The sequence below is a fragment of the Amblyomma mixtum genome, chromosome 8, assembly GCF_055824585.1.
Source record: "Amblyomma mixtum isolate Tamu chromosome 8, ASM5582458v1, whole genome shotgun sequence".
Taxonomy (NCBI): Eukaryota; Metazoa; Arthropoda; class Arachnida; order Ixodida; family Ixodidae; genus Amblyomma; species Amblyomma mixtum.
The window spans coordinates 50,588,179-50,610,084 of NC_143019.1; the positions used below are offsets into that span (position 1 = coordinate 50,588,179).

At 48.6% G+C, this 21,906-nt stretch overlaps 1 protein-coding gene across 4 annotated transcripts in view; it reads left to right on the forward strand.

The window, feature by feature from the left end:
* LOC149332379 (poly [ADP-ribose] polymerase tankyrase-like) overlaps nt 1–21,906 on the forward strand; it is a 71,576-nt gene that overhangs the window by 35,101 nt on the left and 14,569 nt on the right. For all 4 annotated transcript variants that reach the window (XM_089557287.1, XM_089557290.1, XM_089557288.1 and 1 more), the window contains exons 20-35: nt 715–871; nt 2,337–2,545; nt 3,339–3,578; nt 4,932–4,997; nt 5,093–5,149; nt 5,250–5,369; nt 5,851–5,997; nt 7,700–8,101; nt 8,548–8,624; nt 9,813–9,934; nt 10,563–10,785; nt 12,434–12,590; nt 13,375–13,451; nt 13,566–13,707; nt 16,658–16,747; nt 18,210–18,359. In XM_089557287.1, coding sequence (XP_089413413.1) covers nt 715–871; nt 2,337–2,545; nt 3,339–3,578; nt 4,932–4,997; nt 5,093–5,149; nt 5,250–5,369; nt 5,851–5,997; nt 7,700–8,101; nt 8,548–8,624; nt 9,813–9,934; nt 10,563–10,785; nt 12,434–12,590; nt 13,375–13,451; nt 13,566–13,707; nt 16,658–16,747; nt 18,210–18,359 — 2,436 coding nt within the window. The remainder of the gene's footprint in view (nt 1–714; nt 872–2,336; nt 2,546–3,338; nt 3,579–4,931; nt 4,998–5,092; nt 5,150–5,249; nt 5,370–5,850; nt 5,998–7,699; nt 8,102–8,547; nt 8,625–9,812; nt 9,935–10,562; nt 10,786–12,433; nt 12,591–13,374; nt 13,452–13,565; nt 13,708–16,657; nt 16,748–18,209; nt 18,360–21,906) is intronic.

Consider the following 21,906-nt stretch of genomic DNA (forward strand, 5'->3'; position numbering starts at 1 on the left):
GTCACGTGAGATTTATTTGCCAGGCAAAGAGTGTACTGTGTTGTCTGCTTCTCGCACATGTGCTGCTATTGCTGGGGACAAATCTGAAAGTAGTTTTTATGCGAATATGGGACTTCTGGGTCGTAATGCGATCGTTCACGTACCATAGTTCCTAGTTGCATTGCCTGCAGTGACCTCTTGGGTTGAAAATGGCTAACAAGTTTGCCAAACGGGTCGGTCATTATCGCTTAGAGAACCAAGCTTCTGTCTGTGATTGGCTTAGGCGGTGTGGGCTGGGCAATATTGTTTTTATTTCTTTATCTGCCCACACTACTTCATGTCTGTGATTGTGACCCTTAGGTTTCCTCCCTCTAGGGTTACTACAGTCGAACCTCGTTATAACGAAACAATTTATAACGAAATAATGGATATAACGAAGGTATGACTATTCCCCTTGGAAGCTCGGTCGACACTGGCTATAACGAAGCTACGGCTATAACGAAGTAATCTTCGGGCCCCGTTAACTTCGTTATACCGAGGTTCAACTGTATTTAGTTGCCGCGGGGAGATGTTTTTGTAAATGCATGCTGCATAGTGGCATTAGAAACTCCAGCATTTTGCAGGTTGGGTCGGTGACGGTAGTTAAAACTCACCCACTGCATCCTGGGGCATCTTCGATTCGGGCTCTCTCGGCCTGTCTCTGAGAAGTGTGCCTGTTGCTCTTCGTGCATACAGGAGGCTGCCCAGGTGCTGATTCGCTACAAGGCAGATGTGAACCGCACCCCCGGTGCTCCGTTCAGCCAGATCAGCCCCCTGATGTGCACAGCGCAGCAGGGCAACTGCGACATGGTGCACATGCTGGTCAGCGCTGGGGCCTCCGTGGAGCTCTTAGGTGCCTGTCTTGTCACATGCTCTCACGGGGCTGATTTTGTCTTGTGTCATAGAGCTGAACAGCCTCGGCTCCTGACCCAAAAGACGTGGGTTCGATCCGGGCGGCGGCGGTCGCATTTCGATGGAGGTGAAATGCTAGAGGCCCATGTTTTGTGTGATGTTGGTGCACGTTAAAGGGACACTGAGGAGAAATTGAAGTTGGCTTGTATCGACAGAATACCAGCTCCTGATTACAAACACGCCACTCATAGTGACAACAAAGCTCTTGTAACGTAGAAAAGAGCAAGAACCAAAGTACAGGTATCGCCGCCACAGGCCAAACTCTCAAGTACAAGCGTGATGACGTCATAGGACAAAACAGTGTTGCTAGAACCAATAGTTCTAGCAACACTGGGACACGAGAAGCCACAAATCACTGAGGCGCAGCCAATGCATGCGCAAATCTCCTTGACGTCGCCAGATGGCGCCACGTACCCGGCAGCTACGCGCGCCTGCAGCATCGGGACCAATCAGCGCCTGCTCACTGGCGGTAGGCGGGCTCCCGGTATTCCTGCTGGCCGCCAGGTAACAAGGTACACGGTATGCTAAAGGTGTCTATTTGTGAGAACTTCGTTGACGACTTCGAGAACGGGATACATCGTAACGCTGGCAAAACTCCAGTGCAAACGTAAAGGAAGTGACAGTAGCGACGGCCGCAATAACAGATAGATGCCTTCAACGGGCGGCCGGCGGTAGTTTTCTTTTTTGGCTGCTGCTAGGCCGCACTGCTGGCCACCAGAAATCACTGAGTATGCGTTGCGTCACGTGCACGTCATGTTTCACGTCACTTAGTCATGTGTCGTCATAAGAGAGTCCCAAGTTTGGATCAGAGTGGCGGGAAAAATTTTTTCAACTTCGAATCCGAATTTCTTAGAAATAAATGCATCTTTCGCTGCCAGCCAAGTGGCAACAAAGCCATGAAATGCCGAACTATCGGATTTTGCTTTAAAAAATGCTTTAAATAGAGCTCTCCTCAGTGTCCCTTTAAAGAACCACAAGTGGTAGAAATTTCCGGAGCCCTTCACTACGACATCTCTCGTAGCCTGAGTTACTTTCGGATTTTGAGCCCTTATAAACCAGACCAAACCATAGCGCTTAACAGGATAAACGTCTTCCAAGTAATTAATCTTGAAACTTCTGTCAGGTGCTAACATGTTATGCCTGGGTATTGTAAATTTTTCTCATGATGGTTTGAAAGAGCGTTGGTTGTGGATTATGCATGCATGAGTATAAAAAAATATATATATACTGGATTGACTTCCATTTCTTCAAATTTGTACTTTGAGAGCATGAAAAGGTATAAATGTCCCTGGTCTTGATGAGCAGATCAGGTTTGAAAATGTCTTCATAAATTTTCAGCGCAGGTCATTGGGCTAGGTGTTTGATCAATTGCCATTGACTGATGCAGTCCACACGTTGCGTTGCAGATGAATGTGGCCGCACAGCACTGAGTCATGCCGTGCTGAATGGCCAGACAGCAGTGTGTGCCAAGTTGCTGCGACTAGGCTCAAACCCCAACCGAGCTGACGTGGGAGGCAACACGTTGGTGCATTATGCAGCCGCGTACGGATGGCTGAATTGCCTCCGCTTGCTCGTCGAAGCCGGGGCAGCGCCTCACAAGACGAACAGCTCCAAGGTAAATGCAGTCGAACCCGCACGCAGTCATCAATCGATTTTTCGGACTTGGTGGGACCCTGCAAATGGTCCGATTGATTTAACAGCCAGAAAAATTTGTGAAGTTGAAAAAAAAGTCGTTCTGAGAGAAACCTCCTTTAAAAATCGGGAACTTCACTGCTCCCCATGTTCTGCTTGCAAGTGGTAATATTAGACTTTATCTGAGCTACAGTTATGCTTTTGTCATGTCCGCACCACTTCATGTCATAATAGAGTTGCTCTAGGTCGCGATACCACAGAGTGCAACACGGCGGTAGGTCTTGCCGGAAACGAATGTGCGCGCCACGCAGACTAAGAACCTGTTTCCATGAGCAACGATGCCAGAGTGTTCAGTCAATCGGATGTGACGGCTGATTTTTGTACAGTGTAGCAGTACATTTTCCTATACAATCACGTTGTAGCTTTACAGTGCTCAGAAATTATTCGATCTAACCGAGTTAGATGTTGTAGGGTCCGGCTGTAGATGGGCGGGGAATCTGTGCTCAGTGGCTGGTGTTTTGTAGTTGGTGCCGTGTGGCTGTTTAGTTGGCAGCACAGGAATGCATGGCTTGGTGCCTAGTTATGGTTATCATGGTTAGGAGTGCAACTAGCATGCTTGCATGCTGCATGGAATCTGGACTTATGCTCCGGGCTTGTGTTAGCGGTGTATGCTATCAAATTGCCCAACAGGACTTTGAAAGCTGTGCTGGCAAAAATACAACAGTGTTGAAGAAAAGTGTTAACATAATAACATTTCATGCTGTTTGGTCTTGTAGGCCACACCTGTGCTGGTGGCCTTCCTCAAGGGCCACATGGGCATAGTGGACTACCTGCTGGACCAGCCAGGTGTGGAGCTGGGTGCTGACAGCCCCTCGGATGCCGGCACCACGGGTCGGACCCTGGCCATGCGGGCGCTGCGCTCGCAGCTGAGCAGCTCCATCTATGCTCGGCTGCAGTTCCTGCTTGAACGGCAAAGCTCGGACATTAGCCGAGTGGACCAGGATGGCAACAATGCTGTGAGCCTTGGTTCCTGACTGTCCCGTTGAAGGGCTGCATAGCTGTCAGATGTAGTCTAGTGTGGTGGTGTCCAGGCTTAGGTACAGAATGCCTTCGACACCACCAACACTGGCGAGCTACGGGTGAGGGGTCAGAGGTGTCCACTTCTTCCCACATGTCTGCTCTCTATACTCCATCTCGGTAGTTCCTTGTGGCTTTACCAAAGCTGTGAAGAAGTGCAGAGGTGATGTTCCGACACTGCAGAATGTAGTGCCTGTATAAAATGGGCATACTGGGATAGCGTACGCTAAAAAAAAAATAGTGTGTTTCATAATGTACACGCGACAAATGCTATTTCAAATCAAGCCTTACCATACGCTCGCGTTACATGCGCTGTTTCCCAGTTTTAGCGTGCGTGGCTCTTGCATGCGCTGAAATATTGTTAACACAATAATGAAATACAGGTGTCGCCATAACTGGCCGATTTCGCAAGGGAACTGCGCTGCGTCAGCGCTGTTTTTCGTACTCTAGCCCCAGAGTCTAGGCTACATCGCCTTTCACTTCAGTGCAGTGGCAACCACCGGACCTTTTCGTTGTAGACGTCACTCGAGTCCACTGGCTTGACCGACTTGACCAGATTGAGATGGAGGAGCTCAATCTAGGAGAGTTATGAAAGAGACGGGACTAATGCCGTGGGTGCGTGTGTGTACTGAGCATGTAACAAATTACGGAAGGATCAGAATAAGATCAGGTCACTTTCTCGTGATTGTTTCAAGTGGCTGGTCAGCCTTCTTGTTCACATCAGATCATCTGTGGGAAAGCCCCCTTGAATTCCGCACAGAGTTGAGCCTAGCAGTGTCCGAATGTGATTGGTCCACGCGATATATGCTGGAGAAGTAAGCAAAGAGGATGCATTTGTATAGTTTTGGAGCGCAGCTCTTGGGCGCCCGTTCTTGGGTTGCGCTGCGTTGCCGTCGAAGACGTAACCGAGCGCCCGGGTAGGGAGAGAAGGTGAGTGAGGGGAGCGCACTCCCCTCAAGATCTCCTGGCCCGAGTGAACCGCTGTTCATCACCACAGCTTGAGTGGAGGTAGGGTGGCCAGGGGAAGGGAGGTCTGTCTCCGGCAGCGCGCACTCGAATATGAACTTTATAGCAAACATATTCGATTCGTATTCAGAATTTTGAATATTGCTCATTCCTACTTAACAGATATTTCGAAATGTGCTCAAGTTAATGAGGTTTTCCCGTACTTTCCTCTCATTATCGCACTCTGCATTTCATTGTACTCACGTACTTGAAACTGAAACTTTCTGGATGCAGTGACATTACATAAATGTGCTTTTGTGACATTGGTTATCGTCACTGCTCTGCAGCTGCACCATCTTGCCCTGGCTGACAGCGAGTTCCGACACGCACAAAGCCTGGAAGAACTAGAGCTGGTGAGTGCTGCTGCTTCAACCAGATCCGCCAAAGCATGCTGGCATTGGTGCGTCGAATGACGACCCTTGTGTTTTTTTTTTTTTTGAACTTTCAGAAAAAACCATCACTGGACGTTGCTCACATAGAAGCTATGCAAGCTCGGCTGGAAAAGGTGGGTGTAAGCGTCAGTGAACTTTCCTTGAGAAATCGTCCTGTTTCAGACGCAGAAGGGTGAAGTGCACACGTTGCCTTCTTGTTGTTGTTGTTTACAGGAGCGCAAGGAGCATGAGCGCTGGCTGGAGCAGCTCGAGTGGCTTCTTCTCTCGAATGGCTGCAGCCCTTCTTCCGTCAACAAGGAGCAGCTGAGCCCCCTGTCTCTTGCTCTCCACAAGGTGTGCTCGCCTTTTTTTCTGTCTCAGCTACTTAACAAAATATATGCTGCAGTTCATAAAATTAAAAATAAAATAAAAGAATTCCAGTTGGTTTGTTTTGAAATGTGAAACACCCATAGGCTAGTATTTTCTGCCCACTGGTAAATAAGTGTCCACGGCTCATGAGCATGCCCAAATTGACGAGCGCCCAATGCCATGGACGTTAACAGACGTTCTCCGGCAATGCTCCGGCAGCCTGAATTACCAGGGTTTCCAAATTAACGGGGGTCGAAATAATGAGATTTTACTGTGCACTTCTGAATTTTCGTACTGGGGATGCTAGTGGGGTTAGGCCATGCATGCATGTTCCGTTTAGTTTTCACGCGACTAGTACATGTCTGCAAGGCTGCATTGAGGGCAATCGAGGCCATTCTCTGGTGTGGAACAGTTTCTCGTGATTCTCACGGTGTGTGTCACACTGCCGTGTCACTCCCTGGTGCAGGGGAGCCTTCTGCTGGTGCAACTGCTGGTGGAGGCTGGCAATCAGCCTGATCCGGCTGTCCTGGAGGCCTGTCCGGATCTGCTCCGCCAGGCTGCCCTGTGGGCTAGGCGGAGAGACGTCCTGCCCCTGCTCAATGCCCTTCTTAAGGTGGGTAATCACTCTTTACAGCGGCTTACTGGCTTTGGCTGCTGATCCCCAGGTCACGGGTTCGGACCCAGTTGCAGTGGCCATATTTCGATGGAGGCGAAATACAAAAACGTCAGTGTGCTGTGCTTTTTAAAGAAGCTCACGTGGTCTAAATTAACCGGGAGCCCTCAACTACTTCATCCCTAATACCGTATTTACTCGCGTAATAGGCGCACTCGCATAATAGGCGCACCCCGAACTTGACACTGTGATCAGTACTGTATTTACACGATTGCAAGCCGACGCTTCGCCACCCCCCGTTTCCCAATCTTTATTTTAACAAAGTTTTTGCTGAACTGACTACTAGTCCCTACTAGTGCTGCTGCCGTCGCAGCTGCTGCGGACCCACAGCACGTACAACGACATCGCGTAGAACAGCCGCACAGTTTTCAGGGATGCTCACTTTAAACGTCTGTTTGGAAAGCTTCATCTCCAGCCGGAAACGTTCCCGACTTAGGCCCACGAAAAACTCTGCGCTTGGAGTCGCGTACGAAAATTTAGGGACGCCGCAGTCGCAACTGCCGCACTTCTCCGCCACGTCGTATTTTCCGACCTGCCGCACGCTTGCCGCGTTCGAGAGCAAACTCCCAGCCGTGTAGCTGTTAAGGTGCTTGCCCGTCGAGCTAAAACATCAACGCTCCGCGGCAAAGCCATAAACCACGATAACTATCGCGCTACCGCAAATCCCGGCACTTGAAAGCAACAACAACAAAAAAAAAAAACGAGCTGGAGATGCTGATGGCGATATAGATAGGGAAAGCTCGCGGCCATGGAGCTCGCGACGGAGGAACATGATGATGATGATGATGATGAGCTTGGCCTTGGGCGCCCTCCGTGGGCGGCGTCTGGAAGCTCCTGCGCGCGTGTGTGGCCTCCGCGATCAAGCGCCCGTTGCGCGCAGCCGGAGCCGATCGCGGAGGCCTCGGCGCGTGCATTCCGAAGGCTATTCCCGCGTGTGTCGTGGAAAGTTTCGGTGCGGCCCTTACACGGATCTTTTTTTTTTTTTAACATTTTCTTCGCGAAAACGGGGTGCGGCCCGTACACGAGTGCGTTTACGCGGTGTGTTCAATTTTGCGAGTCGAAAAATTTCCGGAAATTTTACCCCGCGTAATAGGCGCACCCCGAACTTTGAGCCGGATTTTCTGGAAAAAAAGTGCGCCTATTATGCGAGTAAATACGGTAGCCTGTGTGCTGCTTCAGGATGTTAAACCCTACATTTCAAATTTAAGTTGGACAATGTTCTAGATGCTGCGCAAATCGCAGGGAGGGAACATTCAAACGGCATTGTGTGTGCATAGCACTTGTAAAGAGAGAGGTGTGGATGCGTGCGACATGCTGTGTAGTTTGGCAGTGCAGTTCTTATTAGGGGCATGTGAGCAAAGCTTCAATTTGGACTGAATTTTGGATAAATTGTAATAGTAGCAATAGTAGCGCCACTAACTTGCATACTCATGAATTCACCATGTAGTTCAGCAGTTGTCCCGAGAACTTTTGCATGTGGTTTCAATTTCAAGCTACCGCATTTGAGTAGTGGTCTACGTGTTCAAGTAGTCACTTTACCGCTTGTGCTCTCTTATTGCCTCAGTTAAAATTTTACTTTACCGTGTTTGCAATCAGTTTCATGACCCTGACTGTTTGCACCCCATTCTGTCTTTATGTGCAGCCCCCGCCCCCGTGCCCTGAAGGGAGCGGGAAATCGGAGGAGCCGCGCTCGGTGCGTGACATCCTCCGCATGGCGGCCAACGGGCATGACCGCGAGGGTTTCACCCCTCTCCTGGTGACTCTGCGAACACTCGGTGAACTGCGCTCGCCCACGGAGGAGCAGAGCGCGCGGATGCACGCGCTGCTGCGCTTCCTGCTGGAAGAGCTGGGTGCGGACGCAGCTGCGGCGGTGCGGGGGGGTCGGGGCCCCTCCGCTCTGCACCTGGCCGCCCGGTGCCCCGGTGCAGCAGCAGTGGACCTGCTGCTGCAGCACAAGCCCCTGCTGGAGACCCCTGACCAGGACGGCCTGACCCCTCTGGCTCGGGCCCTGGCCAGCGGGAACAGCGCGGCTGTGCATTCCCTCGTGAGTGTGCCTGTGATGTGTTATCACGACATGTAGTTCTGAAGTATAGTTCTCAAGTATAGTTCTGGAACGTAGTTCTGAAACATAGTTCTGAAACACGTAGTTCTGAAACATAGTTCTGAAGCGTAGTTCTGAGTTCTGAAGCGTAGTTCTGAAACGTAGTTCTGATTCTGAAGCAGTGTAGTTCTGAAGCGTAGTTCTGAAGCAGCGTAGTTCTGAAACACAGTTCTGAAACACAGTTCTGAAGTAGTGGCGCTATTGAGCTCTGCCTTGTACATGTGTGCTGTTTTCAGTACAGAGCAAATTTTTTATCAGATTAAAAGCACCTGTTTTGATGTTCTCAGTGACTTTGTTTGAAGTTCTTTTCGAAAGTTTAACCCTGAACCAAGGTTGCATTCCGTGACATGATTTCCATCATGGCTGGTGCATTGTGCTGCCCATTGCAGGTTGCTGCCGGTGCCAGTGTCAACGTGGACTTGCGTGATGGACCCTACCCTGTGAACCTGTTGGTCTATGCTGCGATGTGAGTGGCGCTCTCCCGCGGTCTCCTCCACTTTGTGCGACTTGTCGTCGCATCACTAGTGGCTGGCACCCGCGCTTGCTTAGGCATATTTGCCTAATGATGTATGCATCACGCCTCCTCGACTTTTTATGCCTTTGTCAAACAAAACCGAACCCAGGGTCAGCTGTTTGCAGATTTCGCACAGGGGTCAACTGTCATGGACTTAAAGGGGCTGCGAAACACTGCTTGGGGGGATACCAGCTATACTTCAGGTGGGTTCTTTATGTCACACAGATGCTGACTTAAAAAGAATTACAGGAATCGATGCACAGGAACGGGAGTTATTCAGTGAAGAAATTTGAAAATACAAGCAAACAAAACGCTGCCCTCAACTCGATTTTGCCGGGGCTTCCCACTCCTATTTCGCTCTCCCAATGACGGCACCTGGCGCAACCAATCAAAACAGCCAGCCAGAGCACGTCGCGGAAGTTTGTACTCCATGGTTGCCTGCTCTCTGTAACTCGTTCTTGCTGAGACTGGCAGCGTCGTCGCGTCGTTTCCAGGCCAGAGCGCCCCTGGTGGTGTATTTTTATTTTACTTGCTTTGCAGGGCTTTTATCTAAGACAAACAAGTTGTTTTTGTTGATCTAATATAAAACGCAGACAGGTGACAAAATGTGTCTCTATTTATTCACACAATTTGCAGTATATTTACTGTTTGTCCGGTCATCAAGCTCGCGCCAGGTGATGTCATATCCGCTGCTAAAAACCCGCCACTGTGTGGCGACACCATCAGAGCCATGAAGTTGTTTTTGGGAGGACATTAAAATATTAAAAAACGGAATATACGCGGTATTACCGACGCTAATAGCACCATTATAACTCACTGTATGCAATCAACAGGCAAAACAGTTAACTAAGATTGTGTTTCTGGGCCCCTTTAATTTGGTTTTAGTGGCCTCACTAAAAAGTCACTTATTGGTGAATTTGATGCCATTTTGTGCACAGCTGTAGCCATAATGTGAAACTTGGGGCAGAAACAAAAGATATGGATAACTAGTTCCAGGATCGGTTGAGTGAGGCATTAGCCATGTTGCTGTGGTGCGCAGTGTACGAAGGTAATGCTTAGGGCAGATGTGACCTTGACTTGCATAACAAGTGTGCGTGCATTGAGGTGTTTGTGAAATTGAGCTTTTCTTTCTTTCGATAGGAACAATCTCCCTGGTGAGCTGATCCAGCTCCTGCTGAAACACAAGGCCTCGGCAAAGGCCACCCACCCGGTCACTGGCAATAATGCCCTACATTACGTGGTCTCGCACAGAAGCAATCCAGGTCAGTGTCGTGTGGGGATTTTCACTTTTTGCTTAAACCTGATCCTGTGTTATGCCAGTAATACTTGATTTCCTCCATTTTTGGGGGGAATCTGAAGTCAGAAAGTTATATACTATTAATGGGTGCCACTGGCTTCCAGTGGTGCAAGGTTGGTAAGGGAAGCCTCTGGTGGTGAGGAGATGCGATAAAGGGGGGGGGGGAGTAAACGGGGAGTAATTAACACATTTGGGAGAAGTCGTTATTGCTATTGTGATGGTCATGTTTATAGCATGACAGCTGCATTTTTTGAGGAAAACCATTTACCTGGCTATAGTTACGTATGCATGGTAGAATGCAAACGAGCTTTTAATAGGCTTTGAGTTCATTGTGTATGTGACCATGCAGTGAAAGTTTAGACCCACTTCTTAGACACAATTTACTCCAGTGGTAGGCCAGAGGGGGTGGTCTTTTATGATGCCAACTAGCTTTTACCTTAACAACTGGGCATCTGTCCTTATTTGTTAACTTGCTGGAAGCCCGTTTTCATTGTTAACTTGCTGGAAGCCCGTTTTCAGAGCGGTGCTTATGGAAATTCTCGACACCAGGTGTGGTTTGCTTACTCGGAGCTCTGTGCTTTTTCATGTGGCAGATCTGCTGGAGACTGTGCGTGCGCTCCTTGACGCTGGGATTGACGCCAATGCTGTGAACGCCAAGGGACGCTCGGCTTTACATCTGGCGGCCAACGCCCACAACGGCAGTGCTGAATGCTCGGCAGCCCTCGAAGAGCTGCTGCTGCAGAAGGGGGCCAGGGCCGACACCAAGGACTGCCGAGGGCGTGTTCCCTTGCACTACGCCTTTGTCAAAATTCATAGGTTCGCACCTTTTTTCTCTCATTCCTTCATCTTTATTTTGCAGTGCCATGTACCGTATAAACGCGTGTAAGGGCCGCACCCATGTATGGGCCGCACCCCGTTTTCCCGAAGGAAATCTTTAAAAAAAAATAAATCCGTGTAAGGGCCGCACCCGAACTTTCCATGACCCAGGCGGGAATAGCCTTCTAAATGCTCGCGCCGTGGCCTCCGCGATCGGCTCCGGCTGTGGAAAACGGTGCGCTCGATCGCGGAGCGCTTGATCGCGGAGGCCAAGCACGTGCACAAGAGGTTCCAAAAACCGTCCATGGATGGCGCCCGAGGCCGCAGCCATCATCGGCAATTTTTTCTCCCCTGCGACTTCCAGTTATCTTTCCTTCCTCCATGCGTTATCTACATTGGCATCAGTATCGCCAGCTCCAGCCTTTTATGGCGTGTTAGCGCGTTCACCGTAGTTGTGGCTTTCGCGTGCTGCCGCCGGGTAATGCAGTTTTAGCACGATAGGCAAGCACCTTATCAGTTACACGGCTGGGAGTTAGCTCTTGAATGCGGCAAGCGTGCGGCGGACGGGGAATTCGACGTGGCCGAGAAGTGCGTCTGATGATCGTGCAATCAAAAGCGTGCGCTGAGAAAAACAAGCTGCAAAAAGCGCGCTTTCCGAGGCGAGCTGTGTGAGTTTCCTGAACTGGAAGAGCTGCTCTGCTATGTGATGGAAATGCGGAACAACAGCTACGCGTTGACAGCGGACATGCTGCGCGGCTTCTTTGGGATGAGCGTGCACCAGAGCACAGCACCAGCTCAGAGTCGAAATACTCCGTGAGTGACGACTGAACGTAGAATAAATGCCGCTCATTCCCTGGTGATGTGTTTTTGCTTAAAAAAAGTTTTTTTTTTTCGTACGTCGCGTGTATGGGCCGCACCCCGAAAATTGGCCCCCGAATCTGGAAAAAAAAGTGCGGCCCTTACACACGTTTATACGGTATTTCTGCCCTATCTGGGGGCCGAATCCACAAGGCGGTTCGTTTTGGAACCGTCTCATGGTTTCAGCCCTAAGACCACACTGCTTGACCTGCATTTCACTAGTGTGCTGCTGCTGTTATGAGATGGTTAGGGCTACTGACGTTTGCGGACGGGAGTTGCTTCTGAAGGCTTCACCCTCTAAGGCTACAGGCAGACAGATGCCGGCATTTTCACATTGTGACACTGGTACTGCTCTCACAGTAAACAAAAAAAAAGGTGCTATGTTTGGGTGAGGGAACAAACGCGGGTTAATGACATCCTAGTTGAAATCAAGAGGAAGAAATGGGCTTGGGCAGGGCATGTAATGCGAAGGCAAGATAAGCGCTGGTCCTTAAGGGTAACTGAGTGGATTCCAAGAGAAAGCAAACGTAGCAGGGGACGGCAGAAAGTTAGGTGGGCGGATGAGATTAAGAAGGTTGCGGGGATAAAGTGGCGGCAACTGACAAAGGACAGGGTTAATTGGAGAGAGATGGGAGAGGCCTTTGCCCTGCAGTGGGTGTAGTCAGGCTGATGATGATGATGATGTTTGGTTCATATGTGGAAGACATGCCTGCATGTTGTCCCTCTATATTGGTTACCCAACTGAGATACATTGTGCATGGATTTTGTGTTCCTCCTGGCTTGTGTGCAGACATTGGGACAACTCTCCTTGTGATCCGGTGGAACTTGCCAGTTTGTTACAAGTGTCCCAGCTGCCCCTGCTCGAGTCGCAGGATGAGTTTGGCATGACGCCGGTGCACTACGCTGCCATCCGGGGGTCTTCCACCTGCATGCACAGTTTTGCCCAGGTAAGCAGAAGCTCCTTGCGCTGTGGGCTGCGTGCTGGCTTTGCCCTGCTAGTCGGATCTGCTTGCCGTGGCATGCTTTTAGAGCGCAGCTCTTGCGTACCTGTTCGTGAGTTGAGCCGCGTCGCTGTTGAAGGGGTAACAGAGCGCAAGGGAGGAGTGCAAGGGGAGCGCCGCAAACTCCTCTCCTGACCGGCCGTGCCTAGTGAACGAAAGTACCGTCGCCAGTAACAGCACCACGTGTTTGTTTTTGACTGGAGCACCAGTACACGTAACGTAATTATTCAAACCTAGGCCGATAGTTTCTATAAAACGTGAGATATGAAACTCTTGGTTCGGCTTAGATTCGAAGATTTTGTCATTGTATTCATAGAATTCATAAAGTTGGGATTTCTTGAGACATGCATTAGAGCTAGGTACCTGAGCCATGTAGCTTCAAGAGCGTAGCGTCGTTGTCAGGTGTAGCATGCCAGTGTTCTTTTGCGCAGGGTCAGATGACAACTAAGCTACCCTGTCGAAACAATTAATACTCCTGCCTGTTATGGATAATAATGGACATTGCACTTTGCTTTTTGCCAGTTTATTGTTGCAGAAGCTATATGCTTTTTTCCCTTGTCTAAACATTGCACGATTTAAAGCTGGAGAATGCACATTTTTGGGAAGCAAGTTTTGAGGTGGCACAGAAATGAAACTAAATTGACGAGCACAATAAAGTCACAGTATGATTCCGTGCCAGTCTGACGAGTCTGCAGTGCGGGTAACAGCTTTCCCCCCCCCCGTCCTGCAGAAGGTGAAGCCGGTGGACATCAAAGACAAGAGCGGCAACACCCCCCTGGGCTTGGCGGTGCTTAATGGTCATGCCACGTAAGGGACCACCTCTTTCATTGAGAATGCTGTCGAACGTGACTAGTAGGCCGGTCCTGCAGGTTGTGAACAGCTTCGTTCTGAAGGGAGTGCTGTGCGTCGCCTTGCTCGCAGGTGTGCCATGCTGCTCGTCCTGAGAAACGCCTCCCCGACGTTGGACCTGGTGGTGCGACGGGAAGAGCCACCCCTGCAGTGCCTGCGCTGGCTGTACGTGCGCAAGAGGAGCCGACCCCCGCTGCACGTACCCATCCTGCAGGTAGGTGCTTTGGGCCCCAGTGCTCACTCTGCAATGGCCGAGGCTGTCTGCTCGACTCCTCCATAGATGGCGCCACAGGGAGCCATAGATCGCACCACTGACCGGGCGCCCTTGTCGCCCTTGTTGGGGGACTCGGGGATCAGAGTGCAGAGTCCTCGAAAAAGATTGAATTTTAGAAAACATCAGATTTAGTATCGGTGAGGTCTCTTTAATTACGTTCCAAAAAATTCTCCCCCATAACAGCCCAGAAGTGACTTTAAAAAAAAAATATATTTTTATGACCGTAGGTAGCAAGAAAGTGGCTGAAAATGTCGCGAAAATGATTGATTGTCAAGCGCAATAGCCCAGCTTTTGGTCTGCCGCTCGCAGCAAGGTCGATGTCACCACAGTTCCGCTCCCATCGAAATTGCACGTCCACAGGGCCCCCATAGCCGAAGACACTAAACGGTGAAGCCGTGAACCAGTACAATTTCAGTGCCAGTTTTGTCGATTGTTTTTTGACCTGGCTGCCCTGCTTGCACGAAGCTAAATGCAGTGGCTTCACGGAATTTCATGCTGTTTGTTGCATTGTGTTCGTTGATAAATTCTTTATGCAATGATGTTTCTATATTTTTAATTACAGTAGAACCCCGCTGTTACGTTCCTCACTGCTGCGTTTTCCTGGCTGTTACGTCGTTTTCTTCGGGTCCCGGCATAGCTTCCATAGGATCCAATGTATTGGGAACCCCGCTGTTACGTCGTAGCCGAGGAAACGATCCCGCATGATGCGTCGCAACCGGGCTCCCCAAACCCGCCCGGGCAATGCGCGCCAACCGGCATTTTGATTTTTGACGAGTCTTGGCCGGGCTTGGCTACGGAACTGGCTACGAGAAGCCGCACGCGAGTTGGAGAGGCCGCCACTAGATGGCTATCTGCCTCGCGAACGCCGAATGCCGCGATCTTTATTGTGGGAGGTGGTGACGAGGAGGCGCGCGGCTGCGGTCGCTTATCTGATTTTCTCAGCTAGCGTCCGCTTCGGCGGACCCAGTTGTTGCGACGCGCGTCTTTTCTTTTCTTTCACTCTTTCTTTTTATCTTTTAACTCTCCCCTGTCTGCAAGTGACAGCGGTGGTGGCTCGGCTGGAGAGGCCCGTGCAATTTCCTTTTCGTCCTTCTCTCAGTCGCAACAACATATTTATCGTGCTTTGATGGTGTGATAGCGTTGCGTAAGCGGAAGGCGCTTCCCCTTGAGGAAAAGCTGGACGTACTAAACGCAGTCGACAGGCAGTCAGGGCGGCCTACGCGGAGCAGCGCGGCGAGCAGCCTACCAACATTTCAGTGCTTGACGCTGTGCACAACGTCGCTTCAGCGTGGGCTGCAGTGAGCGCGTGAACTGCACAGCACTGCTGTGTGCGGTGTGGCCGCACCGCAAAGCGACGCTGACAGCAATGAGGCCTTTGCTATTGAGAAACGCGTTGTTCTTTCCAGCGAGCGAAAGAAACTGCAATCCACCATTCTCGATTTTTTAAAGTCCTAGGGTCAATTTGCGGAAATGAATTGTTTCAAGTCAAAGCTGCACTGTTTTCATTAATTTTCGGTGCTTTCCTCACTGTTGCGTTTTCCCGGCTGTTACGTTTTTTTTTCCCGGTCCAGTGAAAAACGTATGAACGGGGTTCTACTGTACTTTCTCATTTTTTCGCTGTCACTAATTTGGCATGACAATAATGAATGCGTTTTGCCAGCGTGGGTAGAACATTTTGTGTAAAAAAAAAATTGCAGGCAGCTAAAATATATTTGGAGTGTCACTGCATCAACCATTCTTTTGTTATGGTAAAACTTGACGCGTAACTGCAGACTCCTACCATGTTTTGTCGTCACGCCAAACTTTCTGCAAGTTTGGTATAGCAGTGAAGCGCACAAAAATTTACGATGTCAAACCTACTTAAGATATTTTGGGAAATTTTGTATTTAAGCGTTCAGTGGATTTCCCACTAAGCATGTGAAGTTTCATTTCTCCACGCGAAAAAATAAAAAATTTTCACCTGCCATCCTCTCACAACCCCCCTAAGGGTTTTACAGCCAGTTTACAAGCTGTTCAGCAGGGTCTTGTTGTGGTGGTGTCACGCGGATAGTCTGGTAAGTGGTAGTCACTAGGTGGCATCGTTGCAGGACATTGACGGCATCGTTGCAGGACATTGAAACAGTGTAGAACTATATCGATTCTGGAAAAGGCAGATCAGGAAAGAATTTTTCTATGATAACTCAAGAGGCAGTGCCCTACTTTTTGAAGCTAGATCAGGGTGTCTTAGAACGCGCAGCTACAAAAAGAAATTTAACGAAGAAGATGACACATGTGCAGTGTGTGGTAGATCTGTGGAAACAATTGAACACCTCATAATCGAATGTGATGGTATCCATCCGGATGTCGATGCAGGCACAGTCACTCTTCCTGAGGCCCTAGGGTTTAAAGATAACAATGGTCATGTAAATAAATCTGCAGTGGAAGTCAGCAAAAAGCGATTGGAGGATTGGTGGCTGAAAAGCAGAGATGTGGCATAAGGTTAGAATTGTAGGAAACCGTAGGCAAAGGTGATGGCGAATCTTAATGAGAATTGCCAACACAGTAAACAAAAAAAAATAGTAAAGAAAGAAAAGCTGAGCATGGTGGCAATTGCCACCACCCCGCTTCAAAGGGGGCGCTCCTATCCATCCATCCATCCATCCATCCATCGACGCTTGTCTCGATTCGACAAAATTGCCCTAGAAGGGATTAGCAGTGTCTCATCATAATCACATTTATCATGGCATAGTCGTGTTTGCATTTGTAAGCTTGTGCAAGCTTACAAGTGTGTCCCGCCAAGAAGAAAGGCTGTTGCGGTTCGTGAACCTTGATTGTTGTCTTCACGAGAACTGTACTGAAAATCTTTTGCCCTTTGATTCAGTGCACATGACTGGCTTTTTCGTCTTTGCAGGAGATCGTGAGGCGGTCATGGCAAGGCATCTTGCAGCACATACTTGAAAATCTCGAGACCGGTGGCAAGGCCTTGGCTCTGGCTGTAGAGGTGTGTAGACTTGAGATGTTTACTGGACCTCTCGCGAATATTTCATGTGTTTTCCTTCTTTGCTAGTAAGATTGTTCTCACAAGGGGCCCACCTGGTTTAATATTAAGCATAGCAAGAAGGAAAGTGCAGGAACAGATCAGGGAGCCGGCCGGCAGTTGCGGGAGAATAGAAACATTGGCAGTGGAACATTGTAGCCACAGTCGTGAGCTAAGCCTAGCATCGAAACTCGAAATCTTGGGCAGTAAGCTCATTGCACTGCCGTAGCCGCATGAAAGGAAGGTCTGTCACTTTGGTTGTCTAAAGTCACTTCTGTGATGCTGCACGTAATATCTGGCTGCTCATCTTTGTGCACCAAGCTCGTTGACCTGAAGCAAAGTGCACGGAATCGCCTCATATCTTCAAACTCGGTTCATTTTTAGATGCAACGAATGAGGTCCACCTGTGCATTGGCATGCAGACTAGGCTTTCGTCTCACTGAAATTTGTTTTGGTAGATTACAAGTGAGCTCGTCTGTGTTCCATCGGCTGTTTCTCGGTGTTTTTTCACCCTGCCATGCGTTTTAAATGCACACGGGTGTGTGCAGGGTTCTGTACATGTGCAGGAAAGGTATCATTTGATTTTGAGGGGGGACGAGGGTCTTGACACTGACCTTTTTATTTATGGCTAGAATCTCATCAAATTTTGCACACATGCGTTTTTCTCTTCTGATTCCAAAAATGTAGTCGTAATTGAGCTCGTGGTCTTGGATCAAAAGTTATGTTAAATTCTAAAGTGTAATTAGGTAATTTCTTGCGCAGCTTTAATGAACTTTCTCACTGCATTTTGTTGCTTTTATTTACATGAATTGATAGCCAGCAAATTCCCATGTCCAATGACATTCTTATTTTTTTTTGTTTAGGCCACGTATAGATAGCAATTTACAATTAGCTTAACGAGTTGCAGTGTCAAATACTGCGGCCTTTTACTCGGCATAGTATATCGGGATGACATGCGTTTAGAGAAGAATAAAGAATGTCACCAGGTGGGGAATTCTCTGGCTATCAATTCATGTGAATAAAAGCAACAAAATGCAATGAGAAAGTTCATTAAAGCTGTGTAAGAAGTTACCTAATTACATTCTAGACTTTGTAAGATTTAATAGCACCAGCTCAGTTATGACTACACTTTTGGAATCAGAAGAGAAAAACGTGTCTGTGTGCAAAATTTCATGAGATTCTAGCAAGAAATAAAAAAGTTAGTTTTAAGATCCTCGCCCCCCTTAACTGGTGGATCAAGTGAAATGAGCTTTATCAGGTGTGAAAACCTAACATGAGCTCATGTGGCAAGCTGCGGCTTCTTCAGACTCTTGAGAAAGTTTGGCTTCACGTTTGTCCCTAGAGGCCTCCTGCCAGAGAACTCGGGGGGTCAAAACGATTTGTCTGATGGCAGTGTTGTGAGTGTATCTCTGTGCTCCGTCGGCAGGCGGCCCTGAAGACCTGCTCCTATGATCTTGCACTGAGGCTGATTGGCAAGGTGAAGCAGAGCTGGACCCTGTACAGTGACAAGCAGACCATGCTGCACGTGCTTGCTCGAGAGGCCCCCCGTGATGCACAGCTGGAACTGCAAATCAAGGTACGTCCTGGCAGAATCGGGGATGAGAAAAGTGAGGGGCCTTTTAAAGGGCAACTGCAGCACTTCAGAATTTCGCGATATTCAAGGATTCAAATTTACATAGGCTGTAGGTAAAACATGCCAAGTGTCTTTGCACTAGCATTTAAAATAGTGACGTAATCGACAATTGAACTTTGCGCTTCTCCTCAATGCACCGGAGGAGTGCAGGGAAACTCAGCTTGACGTCACGGAAGGTATGATTTCAAATTGGCGCTTTCGTCAGCCACACCCTGCCCTGACTCGTTAGACGCTGCCAGACAACTCTCAGCAGGGTTTGCCTTCAGTGGCGTTGGCTTTTTTCCTTCAAAGCAGGCGTTTGTGCGTTGGAAATGTACCGATACCTTCGATGACGTCATCATGCGCCCCCCTACTTATATTTGTGCGCTGCGGAGAAGCTTGAAGGGCGTCTGGATTTTAATAGGCGATTACTTCACTATTTCAAGTGCTTCGCATGCTTTACCTGCAAGTTTCACACATTCTACCCTCTTAAGCTTGTTGATTTCTGAAACCTGTGCAGTTTCCTCTTAATACCAACCCGTGATAACAATCAGTTATCAATAACAAATCAGTAATGTATTTTGCTGTGCGTTGTTGCTCAAGAGTGCCAGACTACACTAAATCAATTTAAATTTTTGTTGTAGAAGTCTGTGGGGGGGATGAAAAATTGAGCTTTTAAGGGCCTTTCCATCTGGCAACTGCCTCATAATGCTCTTGAAGCAGTTTTCATTTCCATTGCAAGTTGTCTTATACGTCCAAAAGGTCGATGCACGGACGCAGGCCACTTTTGAGGTTTCTTTTATGAAGTCATTGGTACAAGTTTCTACTTTTTTAGAGCGCAGCTCTTTGGCGTCCGTTCCTGGGTTTCGCGTCGGCGTCGGCCTCGTAACCAGCTCCGCCCCCAATGTCATGCTTTTCAATTGGTCGAAATGCTCGTGACGTCACAGTGCGCGAATTTCAAATGGGGCCAATTGTACTTTGGCTAGTAACCATGCAACCAATCAAAGGGATCGTATAGTGATGCTGCAACTAAGTTGGACTGAGTTTAGTTAATTGCTTAATTAATCAATTAGCCTAATTAATATAGAGGAGAATGAAGAGGTCAGAAGAAAAGAAAAGAAAGACGCGCACCGCAGCGACAACAGCGTCCGCGGAAGGAGACGCTGCTGAAAAAAAAAAAAACAGATAAGTACGAAGCCGCGTTCCCTTCACCACCACGCACTTCCCCACTCAGTAAGACGTTGCTCGTTTCATATACGTTGTGTCGAACATCCTAGACAGTTCCAACAATTGACAGGTTAATGACAGAACACGATGGATAGAAATGCAATAATGTAAATATGAAATAGCCTAATTAACCTTTCTAGTTAGACCGCATAAATCTATAAAACCGAGAACGAAATTGGTCGAGTTGGGGAATCGAACCAGGGTCTCCGGAGTGCGATACGAGCACGCTAGCCACTCCGTAATGCCAGCTGAATGGTTTGGAATGAACAAAGGCGCGTCTAGCTAATAGGGCGTCTTCGTTCACTCCCATCTTCCCCCTTCCCCTTACGGCGAGGTGCAGGTGTCCACCCAGATATGCCAGAGAGATACACTTCCTTTCCTCAAAAAATAAATTTACCGTCCAGCAAGGCGTACAGCCGAATTGGCGATGGCGTTCTGTGGACTCCCTGGCAGCGTTGCAAGACGCTGTCGCGTTCCACTCTCACAGGCGAAGCTTAACATGTTAACCACACATCAGTAACACACGCAGACAGCCAATGGACGCGTCATTCGCTGGCAGCACTTGATTCATCATTCACAACCACATTGTTAACGTACGCTCCCTTGCCGCACATGCCAAGGACGTACACCACGATCACATTCTGCGCCATTCCTCTGTACTTTGCTTTGCTGAAACCTGGATGGATCCCGAAGAGCCTCTCGAAATCATAGATTTCCTATACTGCTGTGGTGCTCGCAGAGACCACAACAGAGCGGCGGGAGTCGCTATCTACTTGCGCACAGGTCTCTCTGCAATACCAGTCGAAATGTTTGGCACGTCACATGAAGTTGGCGAACTGTGCGCCGCAAAGTTGCCCAACGGCTTGCTGGTAGTAGCTGCCTACTTCGCCCCTACCGCACTCACGAAAGACGTCGTGCACTTCCTGCAACTCGCATTAACCGTCCATCGATCCACACCGATGTTAGTAGTGGGGGACTTTAATGTTGACATAAAGACAAACAGCAATTTCCTAACACTTATGCGGGAGAACATCCCGTTCCTCTCGCTCGTAACGCGTCCCACGGCTGTGACAACCTCGCGAGGCACTTGTATAGATCTCGTCTTTGAGAATCAAGCATTGGTGTACCAAGTCGAACATATATCAGTCTATTTCTCCGACCACAAAGCTTCCTTCATGACTGTCAAGAACTGTTAGTGAAATCTTTGTTAAAGGAATACGTGTGAAAAATAAAAAAAAACTCTGTGATAGCGCATACATGTGTTGCTCGATTTCTTTGCCTCAATCTATCGAAAAGGTGAAACAGCTTTTTGCTGCGCTCAAATTTCGCATTAGGAAGTAACGTAATCGTCGGTAATTTTTGTTTTTTGTTTTTTTTTTCAACCAAACCAGGGGTTGAAACTCCTTGAAAGCGAGGTCATTCAATTCCTAGAGACATTATGAGTGCAGTTTTACCATTTGCATGCATGTTACATGCGCAGAGCTTGTGCCTTATAAGGAATTAATTTTGCAACTGCTTATGCTTTTCTGTCACACAGTGGTGACAAAAAGAAAAAATGTACAGTCTTTGTCAATAGTAACCAGGCTGCACATTTTTTCTTCTAAGTTGTATATTAAAGGTATTATGCCAGCCCTCAAGCTGTAAATCACTGTATGGTAAGAGAAACCCCTCTTCTCACCTTCAAAGAACTTTTTGATGTTTAGGGAAGCGGTGAGGACTCTGTTATACGAATGAAAAGCAAACCATGGAGCCTGGTTACTTTTGACATGGAAAAGGAAACAAGGCAAGCAAATGACCCTTGATGTCATCATTAATATCACGTGCGAATGAAAATGGTGCAGGAAAAAACATTCCAACTTCACGTCTCATAATTTCTCTCCAACGAAAGTGTCTTTTGCCGTGTCAGGAGTCGCAAAAGACCCAGCTATCAGTTTTTGCTGAGAACAGGATCCCAGTGGAGTTGTTTCACTATGTCCCTTAAAGTCTGGATAAATTTGCCCCTTTAAGGCCGGGATACATGCGACGTTTTTTTCGACGACATTCGCGCGGCAGAAAACGTCGCGGCGGCGCGACGCCCGGCTGGAGATACATGGAGCGTTGAAGCGGCGGCGTGCCGCCGCGCAACCCTCGACGCGAAAGCAAATGTGATCAACAAGTGGCAAACACCAACTGTGCAAGGAGGTCTGTGAGAACAGCGACGCTGACCATTCTGTTAAAATCAGGAAAGTTTCACTTCGACACCACTGTACAAATTTTAGCACGCGCGCTTAAGTATCTACAGTAA